General features: G+C 33.7%; 1 protein-coding gene across 1 annotated transcript; it reads right to left on the bottom strand.

Moving 5' to 3' along the window:
* Nucleotides 1–2,773: 2,773 nt before the first annotated feature.
* LOC112042805 (heparanase-like) lies at nucleotides 2,774–10,884 on the bottom strand. Its single transcript, XM_052883083.1, has one exon. The coding sequence runs from the start codon at nucleotides 10,201–10,203 to the stop codon at nucleotides 8,662–8,664; it is 1,542 nt and encodes a 513-aa protein (XP_052739043.1). The 5' UTR covers nucleotides 10,204–10,884; the 3' UTR covers nucleotides 2,774–8,661.
* Between the last annotated feature and the right edge of the window lie 684 nt (nucleotides 10,885–11,568).

Below are 11,568 nucleotides of genomic sequence, written 5' to 3'. Positions count from 1 at the left end.
AATTAAGTACGACGAAAACAAGTAACGAAACAACGATTTTACAAACGCGTTAGATCTTTGATTCTTGATCCTTGACAGAGGGGTAACGCATAGTGAGATATGTCCCTTTACAATTCGTCTGAGTTACTGACAAACGATTCAACTTTAGCCTCCGATCTCAGACCAACCAGGACCAACCCATAAATATGACCTCAGATGAAGTTAAATATGTTATACCTCAGACCAATTAGAATTATAGACTACTTTAGTCGAGTACGAACACTTTTTGAGCGGTCTATTCAAAAATTGTTCGTACTAAAATATACATGCTAGTTAGTAACTAAAAACATTAATAATTATTTATGTGACATCCACAACTAGATTTTTTCAGTTTTTTTCATTTCCAACCAACAAAGTCGTTTTTTATTTCTAAACAAACACACTTGCCGCTGCCCAGGGTCATAGCCCGCTATCGCTACTACTCAATAGTAAAAATATTAGTGATGAAGATGGTTAAGTAATTAGCAACACGGAAAGCAGAGTTGATTAACCCCAACTGTTCCAAAAACTTGTCTGTATTTATAAATACCAAGATGAGCCAAAAGTTCGATTACACTACCTATTTTTCTATTCTCTTGAGTTCAACGTCTCATAACCTAGATTCTAATAGTAACTTTATGGTCTACTCTACATCTAGTGTTGACCAGAATAAGATTTTGTGATTATGAATTATACATGTAGTAAAGACAAGATATTATTTTTAAAGAACCTCTTTGTAGACCTCAGAGATGGTTTAGGCTTTAGTTTAGTCCACCGCGATGTCAAAATGCGGATTAACTGACTTCACACTCGTAGAGAATTGAGAAAATTCTCAGGTATGCAGGATTGCAGGCTTCCTCACGATGTTTTCTCTTCACCTGCTTGAGACGCGTGATATTTAATTTCTTAAATGCACATAACTGAAAAGTTGGAGGTGCATCCCCGGATAGGATCCGAACCTACACCTCCCGAATCGACGGCAGAGGTCATATCCACTGGGCTATCCACGGCTGAATAACTCCTTTTATAGTCTGACAAGTTCGTTAATGATATTCCCATGATATGCGAACGACGGGGGGAAAGACTGCGCGATTGTGAAATCGTGCGTGCGGGGAAGTGAGGTGCATAAGTCGTGGGTTTTTCATTCGTCGCTACACGCCCCCCGGTCTGCGCGGAGCATCGGGAAGTTGTCAAGCTATAATAAAATAATACGTAAACACAATTCGCCTAAAGCCAGAGAAGTGAGAAGCGTGTAATATGAATGGTAGGTACTTCTCAAATGTATCATCACTATTAATAGACTAAAGGAAATACAATACATGCCTATACAAGAGGGATCGATCCTGCTTTTCCTCAAGCATTTATACCATGAGATTAGTCTACATAGGTCTTATTCTTATGTTACAGTAAAAGTTGAAACTTAACCGCATTTAAGTTTGCCTAGGAAATATCACGTCAATTCTTTGACTATTTTTTATTGATCTGAGCGTCAATCACATAGTTTTATTCGAAGGGCCTAAAGTCTAGGAAAATAATAGAAAAATTACATTTCTATTATTAGCTCCGCTTTCCGTCCGTCTGTCACCAAGATGTATCTCATAAACCATGATAGTTAGACAGTTGAAATTTTCATAAACCATGTATTCCTGTTGCCGCTATAACATCAAATATTAAAAAACTCAAATAAAATAAATAGTTAAGGGGGCTAGCTACCGTACAACAAACATTAGTTACTTTTTTTATAGATACGGAACCCTTCGTGCGCTAGTAGAGTCGTAACTTTTTGTTACGAGTATATTGTATACGTATTCAAAGACAGTTTTTTTTTATCCTCTACAAGTAAGCCCTTGACTACAATCTCACCTGATGGTAAGTGATGATGCAATCCAAGATGGAAGCGGGCTTGTTAGGAGTAGGATGTAAATCTACACCTCTTTCAGTTTCTACAGAACATCGTACCGGAACGCTAAATCGCTTGGCGATACGTCTTGTCGGCAGGGTGGTAACTAGCCACAGTCGAAGTCTTCCACCAAATGGTCTTTTTAAAATTGTCTAAAGCAAGTTTAAAAGTGCCAGCGTTTTTGATTTAGACTGTAACACACATCGAGTAAACAAATTAAACTGATTTAAATATGAAAAGCAATTTTACATAATATAAATTGAAGTTTAACCGTCGGTAAACAAAAATATATTATGAGCCTAATAATACTCGTATATTTGCTTACGACTTTTAGTCAATGTCATGCTAATGTCCTTGTTAAATATTATCTTTACGGAAAATGTTGTTTCGAAATGTATTTCGATATTAAAGCATTGTAAATTTTATATCAACAAGCTACATTGCCAGGGAGTAAGTTATATTCTATCCACGTATTTCAACGGGAATGAAATCGCGTGTAATCGAGTGGGCTCTGCTAGTTAGTAATAAGTAAATAGATATAAACCCTTATTCGGCTCACTGCTGAGCACGAGTCTCCTCTCAGAATGAGAGAGGCTAGGCCAATAGTCCACCACGCGGATTGGCAGACTTCACATAGGTATGTAAAGAATTGAAAAAAAAATCAGGAATGCAGAATTCTTCACAATTTTCAGAACTAATTCAGTAGATCTAGAGATTACCTCCTACAACACAACAAACTTTACCTATTTATAATGTTAGTAGAAGTATAGATTTCATAGCAGAAAGTATAACTAAAATTAATAGCTAAAATTACTATTACTTAGTAGGTATTAAAAAAAAATAAAATAAATCATGAAAAGTTAACAAAATCTATATTTACAATTTACAAGTCATAGTTGTCAGAAGGCAGGCCATCTTACAATTCTTAGAAAAGCAGAAACATAAATAACATAAACATATATAATATCATACTCGTATATTATCTCACTCTAACCAAATCAAAGTTATATTATGTATTTCGTTCTGTACATTTGTATAAAAGTATTGGTACTTATATACTTAAGTAAATGCATAATTAAAATATTAGGTATGAGTAAGTAATTACAATTAAGGCTGAGGCCGCACTACGATTTTTTTCAGCAAGCGATTAATCGCTACAACCGCGAAACCGCTTGAGACGGTTGGTTAAAAATCGCGAAACAGGGTTCCCAACTCAGGGGTTTTCTCCCCAGATTTCGGGGGCAAATAAATGAAATGGGATTTTTTTAGGGGTATTGTCAAGGATTTTTTGACTCTTTAATATTTTTGATGATTTTAATATTGATGACAATATTGATGATTTTGATGATTTTAATATTGATGATTTTGATGATTTTAATATTGATGATAATTTTAATATTTCTTACTTGACCTAGCGACTTATAACGACATATAATACGTTATTCTACAACTACAACTGGCGGCAATTTTCATTGAATAAAAAAAAAAGTTAAATTTATTAATTGTCAACATGTATGATTTCACCGAATTCTGACCAAAAAACCGCCCGCGTTTAACACCAGTACATGCGTGTCAACTAAGTTCTATAGATTACAAATCTTGGTTTTAAAATCAGTCGCGGGAAAAAGTAGCAGGTGCGGCCGTTAGTATTAGTTTTGTAGGGCCACAAATTCACGCTATTAAAAATCACAGCGGTTTAACCGTATAGTGCGGCCTAGGCCTAAGAATAGTGTAATCTAAGGGCTCGCACAGACTGAAACGGGAAAGCGTTTTGAGTTCTGCGTATATATTATTTAGACTGTGTTTAGAGCAACAGTTTCCCGGTGCTATGTAGGTAAATTCACTACAGATAACACGAAACGCAAGATTTAGAAGGCGGTATACTTTTTGTCTGCGCGGGCACTAAGAAACTTGATTATCTTTTATCTATCTATACTTACAATAAAACCGTAACAGGTAAAATTTTGTACATTGAGGATATTTTGAAAATTTTTGTTGGAGGGCATTTTGTAACTAATATACAACTTTCAAACCCTGTTTCATCCCTTTCTGATTTAATTTTCGCGACAAAAAGTACCCTATAACCTACTTCATATTAAGGCTGTAATCGTGCCAAGTTTCATTTGACTTTATTCAGTAGTTTCAGCGTGATGCCTAGTCAAAAAAAGCACGGTCAGCCAGTATGACGAAAAATAAAAAAAGTATTTATTATATATTTTTGGCTTCAGTATCGATTATACATATAATGCTCTCCAACAAAAATTTTCAAAATATCTTCAATGTACAGAATTTGACATTTTACAGTTTTACTATATGTACGTATACAGATTTTTACATTATCGTACTTATATAGGTAAGTATTAGGCACAAAGTGGAAATAAAAATAGTAATTTATTCACACACTAGCGGACGCCCGCGACTTCGTCCGCGTGAAAGTCGTTGTAAACTTTCAACTACCCCTATCCTACCCTACCCTACCTCTACTCTACCCTATCCCAACCCTACCCCTACCCTACCACTACCCTACCCCTACCCTACCCTACCCCTATCCTACACTACTCCTACCCTACCCTACCCTACCCTACCCCTACCCTACTCATCAAGGTTGCAGTTCTTTATTTATTCCCCCCCCTCTATATTTTTATAGATAATTTTAAGGAGAACATTTCCGTGATACATGATTTCCATGTAGCTTTAACCATTAAGGCTGTACACGCGACGGAAGCTTAAAAAATTGAGTAACTTCTCCCGTTTTCTCAACATTTCTCTTCACTGCTCTGCTCCTATTGATCATAGCGTAATGAAAAGTATACTATAACCTGCCCAGGAGTATGTAGAATATTTGTACCAAGTTTCATTAAAATCCGTCCAGTAGTTTTTGTTTCTATAAAGAACATACAGACAGACAGACAGACAGACAGACAGACAGACAGACAGACAGACAGACAAAAATTTTACTGATTGCATTTTTGGCATCAGTATCGATCACTAATCACCCCCTGATAGTTATTTTGGAAATATATTTCATGTACAGAATTGACCTCTCTACAGATTTATTATAAGTATAGATTACTTTAGTCAGTCTTACAGTAGGCACCCACAATTAGCAAAAAGCAATATACTTACATAATATAATTATTATTTATACACAGTAGGTAAATAAAATATAGAAAGAGTACAGTACCAAGTAGAATTTTGAGTTGAGTAAGTATTTCAATAAAAATAAACTTAGACAAATACCTGTCCACCCAATATCTAACTTACATAATCAATATGTCAAAGATCAATTGGGTTTAATCTTGTTTTGTGGTGCTTAATATCTATTTCTAATGTCTTGTGAATTGACATGTGTTTATGTGATTGGCTTCAGACTATTAAAAACTATAATAAAATACTTTTAAACTAGAAATAGGCTTACTACAAGAGGCACTTGAAACCTGACCAGAAAATTAAAAAAAAACGCCATGTTGGAGACTACCTACTAATTTTTTTAATTTGAATATATTTGATTTGATTATTTTTTTATTTTTAATTGATTATTTTTAATTTATTTTGTTTGTTTAATAGTATTTTTGTAATATTATATTTATTGTTGTAGTTAGATACTATTTATGATTGCTCGGGGAACGAATTGGGAAACTGTAATGTTTCTCTGGGCATATTTCATGTAAATAAATAAATAAAATTTCCTCTTAGCATTTGCACAGATGGCTCAAAATATTTGTGGCGCCCTCACTTCAGGTTTTTTTTATTTGTCTGGTCAGGCTATAAAATTAAAGCCTGACAGTCAATAACAACCACTATTGTTGGAGGCAGACATTTTTAAGCAGGCATTTTCAGCAAAGTTTTACCAGATCTTAGTACAGCAAGAACTTAAAATTAATACAAGTAGGTCTAGTATGCAACAAACGACATATCTCGTGAAGAGAAATAGGCAAATGTTGACCAATAGCGGCCGAATCTAAAATGTTGCTCTCTTTCATTGTGATGGAGCAATAGAGCTGTTACTGGTGCAACTCCGCCTTTATTGGTATCTAGACAAAGTTGTTTTCTCTTCTCATTGGCAAAATGTATACAATTAAAGCTATCAGCTAAAATATAATAGAAGTGTCAATAAAATATACTCGGAGGCTCAATTATCCGCCCACTTTAATATACTCGCGTCATATTAAAGTGGGTGGATAATTGTGCCTCTGAGTATATAAAATAAATAATAGCGAGCAGCAATAAATTTTAATTTGTACCTACTTGGTTTACTGCTATCATATTGTAATGAGTATAGATTTTCATCAACAATAATAAGGTCTAGACTCTAGATATAAGTTCAATGTCATTTAAAGTAGGTACAAACTGCTTTCCAGGCAAGGCAGTTGATTGTCGACTTGTCAAGTGCCTATTAAGAACAATAATAAAGTCAACAATATATAAACATAATATTAATTCTCAAGAACGTTACATATGACCGAATAAACTGTAAGGTCATCAGTATTTGCTTATTGCAAGGGGAAAAGATCCCAACAACATTGTACAGTACACACACACACATTTCAAATAATTTAAAGTGAAAGCGTAAACAAAAATAAATTTGTTGAAAATATACTACTATATATAATATGTTTACTTTGAATTATTAAGACCAATTTTACATATTTTATGGAGAAAAGTTAATATTAGTTCATTCATAAATCACAAGAGCTTCCACAAATCATTTCATCAGGCAACAGCATGTAAGATATCGTTTGGAGCAATAAGGCTGCCTTTGCTATACAAACTTATATCATTTTTACAATTACATATTTCAGTTTCTGTTCGTTTCCTTTATTACCTCATTATATTTAAATATGACAGCATTTATTTTAAAAAATAATTAATTGGATTAATAAAGAATGAGGTATGATATAAGATCTCATAAATTAGTGAGGTTCTATACTTAAAAAGTAACTTAAATAATAATAATGATGTATCAATACAATATACGTAATATATGCTATTCTACTTATTAACTATGTATTTATGTTATAAATAACTGTGATTTCATTTACAAAAATGCAAACCTTGAAACTTAAATAGTTTCAAAATTTAATAAAATTCATTTTAATTGTGTTCTTGTATTTCTGCTTACAAAAAATATCAAAAACAATAAATAAATGTATAATTTTTTTATAAAAAAAAGTCTAAAATACACGTTGTTTGTACATTGCATTAGCATAAGAACATTTTAATCACACGAGATTATAGATAAGTGAGAAATTAGGAACCAACTTTTATGATAAAAATGTAAAAAATGTGATGGCAATTGGTATAAAATGATCAAACACAATGTTTGCTGCGTAATAATATAAAGTCTTCCAAAACAATACATGAAGTAAGATCTATACTATTCATAAAGTTCTAACATTTTTTAACTAGTTCTGCTAAAATTAAATTCCTTGAGAAAAGCAAGCAGTAAGAAAGGTACCAATTTGTTAAGAAGAATAAATTAGCAGTTACTGCAGTGACATATACTGTATAGACTGCATATTTACACTTCATAAATAAAAAATGTCACACAAAAGTTATTCCAAATGCTGAGCAGGGAGAAACTATTTGACAATTTTTCATATAATCTTCAGTATGCTGAGAAAATTACACTAATCATTGAGTCCATAGATTGTAGGTATAATGTCTGTCCTTCATTTACTGTAAATGATTTTCAGTAAATGCTCATGGTTTGCACTTAGTTTACATTGTTCTTATACAGTTCTAACATTTTTAACTACTTAGTTCTGATATATTTAAAAAAAAAACTCGAGACCAGCAAGCAGTAATAGTAGTTAGTTATATAAAAGTAGCTATTACTGAGAATCGTAGCTTCACTTATTTTATTCTTACAAATCTAACATTTTTACCTAGTTTTACTAAAATTAAATATCTTGAGACCAGCAGTAACAAAGGTATAAGTTATTGAGCAGAGGAAAGTAGCTTTTACTGAGGGTGTGCACATCATATAAATACAAAAACACAGCTTACCCTAAAAATTTCATTTCCTGTATAGCCAGGACCATCTTTAAATTTTCAGAGGCCAATGGGCTTAACAATCAGGAAACAATGACAAGAAAAAAGATTCCAACAAATTAATAACCTCCTCCTTTTTTTTGAAGTCGGTTTATAAGCTACTCAATTTGTGTTATCTTTGTTGCTTTGTCCTTTTAGGACAGAAGTGACAGAACTCTACAATTGTGCACATATTTTCCAGTTTTGTGCTATCTGATTAATTGGCCTAGTTCACACCCTGATCACAACCTTTGTGCACGCCCTAGTAAGAAGTAGACATTAAAGTTATATTGAGATGTATAAATGGCTTTTCATTATTGAGATTCTATCATTAAGTAGTCGCTTTTCAATATCATAAATTTGAATCAGAAATATGAATAGGTATAACATACAATACAAATTTTTCTAACATAAACAGAGTTCTCAAATAAATATTTCAAAAACTGTCAACTTTTCACTATTTTTGCTCTATTGTAACATTTTAATAAAAGGCATCATCGTATCACTGGAATGCATTTACAAATTGCAAATGTATTAAAAGAATATAAATGAAATTATATGTGCTATGATACACAAACTGGACGATTTATCCTTCTTGTGAATTTTTGATAAAATTTTAAACATTTTTTACCTAAAACAAAAGTGCACAATGCTGCTAAAAATCATTATAAATTTAAATCTAACACCTGTCTTCAATTTACTGACATTTACTAACAAATTGTTATGGATGTATTTTTCACTACCCAAAATCCGATAGAGTATGGTGGCATGGATATATGGTTACCATATTTCATATGATAGGGCTGCAACTCAGGGTATGAAGCATCGTAATACAAAGGCCACCCGTTAAGCAGCACAGTTTTTGATCTTCTATTGTTAGAGGGTGCGCTTATTATATATTCGTCAATGTTTAAATCGCCACCATGAAAAGCAGTACCGTTGAGAAGAAACTTTGCTTTCTCCATTTGTAAATTTACAGCATAAATAGTTATAGCTGTTGTGTCATTTGTGTACTTTCTGTTGGCACAATGAGCGTAAATTCTTTGATATTTGGAACATTTGCAACTGAGGAACAAAACTTTGTTGCCAACCAGTCGCTTGTATAACACACTAATCCACCAATCCGGTAGTGGCTCTAGTTGATCGTCGATCATGCTGTAGTTACCCCCAATAAAGCTTTGTCGTATCACAGTTGTAATGTTGTATTTTGCTGACAGTCCCAACTTGTCTACCCACAGTGGCGACCCTGCATATGAGTTAGACAAACCTGGGGCTCCACCACCATATGAACTACTTGTTTCAGTCAGCCACATTGGAATGTTGTTATAATTATGTGTGTGATTTTTCATAGTTTCAATTTGTTCTTTAAGGTAATCAAAGATTTCTGGGTTCCAGAAGTCTTCCAATTTGGCAGTTCTGCTGTTTAAATAATATTGGTGCCAGGATCTAATGTTCACATGATGAGAAATATTGCCAAGGAACTCTACCATGTATTCAAGGCAATATTTGTTGTGATCTTGCGGTCTAGTGGTGTCAGGGCCGACCAGCAGAGATTTCTTGTAGCCATGATGGTTTAAAAGCCTACGAAGCTTTTTGAAGTCGTGAGCTAGATCTTTAGGACTAATGCTGATGTTGAACACATGGCGAAATGAATTAGGCTCGTTGCCAAGCTGCCAATCAATATCGTAATTCTTATGTTTAGAATATTCTAAAAGTTCAATAGCATTTCGGTCATTCCACTCTTTATTGTTGCGGATAAGTACATTCAAAGGGAATAACAGCTTTATCTTGGTAGCCTTGCAGAATTCATTTATTTGGGTCCATTTCTGTCCAGTCATAATAAAGAATGGTAGGAATTTTTGCCTGCATAGTTCCTGAACAGCTTCACACACAATTTCAGTTTGTGGTGTTACTGGGCACTGGTCACACGATACTGTGGGTACGTCATCTTTACTGAAGACCAAGCGATCGGACATGGTTCCCCCGAGGCGCAGTCGAGCGGGAGCCAGTGCTGCCGCCAACTCCTTAAATCTACTCTTCGTAAAATCCAATCTGTCATAAGTTTGTATTTCGGACGCGTCGATACCAATACTCAAAAAGTCGTCAGGTAAAATTGAAGCAACTTCGTGGTCGTCATTGATAGTAATGTAGCATTTTTCTCCGATATTATACTTTATAAATACAGCTAGCAATGCCATGTTACAGCAAAAAATCACTCCACAGGTCGCAACTAAACGTCTGTTGGAATACATATTGAAAGCAAAACTTACAAGGCACTTTTAATAAACGTATTGGCACCAATTCACTTACAGTCTTGCAAAATTCATATTAAGAAGATAAACCATCGTAAAATATATTTTTTTTATATAAAAATTGGAACAATCTTTGGCAGGCACAATAAAAAAATATTCTCTTCAGCCTTGATTCCCACTTATATTAAACTAAGTAGGAAAACTCACTAAATGAAGAAAGCAAAGTGTCAGTTCTTTTAACACCACAACTATTTCGTGCCGTAATAGTATTCTCTGAGCATTCACTTCAAGTTTCTCTATAAAAATTAAAAAAAAATGTAACACTGACTGGATTTGGCTATGAAGTTGAAAATGAAAAGGACGAGAATCTATTGGGGCGAGTATGTTCGAAAGTCAGAACCATGTCAGAACGTTATAGAATTATGAATAATTGAATACTGTTACTGAACATGAACATGAACCCGTCCCCGAGGCCCGAAGCCGATCCGAACCGTGCACCCGAACTAATAACTATAATTTATTCGATATTTCGATTGATCGGTTTCTTATCCATTCTTGTTCTTGATTCTTGACTGACTTTTGTTTGTTTGACAGTTTAAGTTTGACTTTGACCACAGAAGTCAGAACTATACATTTATAATTGCTGCTAACTTTCATTCAAAAATATTTTGTGGAAATAATGTCGCTGCTTGCTTGTCTAACTTAGACCATTTAAATAACAGGACCTGCCTCGCTAACCGTTACCCATCTGGCAAAGATCAAAAATCTATGATCTAACGCGTTTATAAAAACTGTTGCTATAAAATCGATGTTCCATTGTTGTAATCGTTTTGTGTAGTTAAATGGCATAAAAACGGCAAAAGACTTGTAGTTTAGTAAAAGATGGAGTAATGTATCATTTAAAAGTATTTAAACCTTAATTTTATCAAATTTGTAATAAAAACAATGTATAATAAAAGAATATATTTTTTTTGACGAAACAGCCAAACATCAATCAGTAATCGAATATTCTATGTATTTGATCTGTGGATAGTCTAAGCAATGTGTTTGTTAGTTTTATGCCATTTAACTACACAAGCCGGCTTTTTTAGGGAGCTCTTTACACGACAAAAACGATTACAACAATGTTTCATCGATTTTGTAGCAACAGTTTTTATTAACGTCTTAGATCATAGATTTTTGATCTTTGCCAGAGGGGTAACGGTTAGCGAGGCAGTTCCTGTTATTTAAATGGTCTAAGGTATCAAAGAACATATTAATAGTTATGTTATACTCCGAGGAATCTGTGCAAAAGAGTAGAGCATATATAAAAAGTACTCTGTGCTGTGGACATAGATAATACACTTATACTCTGTGGAGTAGAGT

The sequence above is a fragment of the Bicyclus anynana genome, chromosome 8 (assembly GCF_947172395.1).
Source record: "Bicyclus anynana chromosome 8, ilBicAnyn1.1, whole genome shotgun sequence".
NCBI lineage: Eukaryota > Metazoa > Arthropoda > Insecta > Lepidoptera > Nymphalidae > Bicyclus > Bicyclus anynana.
This window is presented reverse-complemented; position numbering and strand designations above follow the sequence as displayed.

Coding starts and splice junctions, on each gene's coding strand:
- LOC112042805 (XM_052883083.1), bottom strand. CDS start 10,203: ATGTATTCCAACAGACGTTTAGTTGCGACCTGTGGAGTGATTTTTTGC.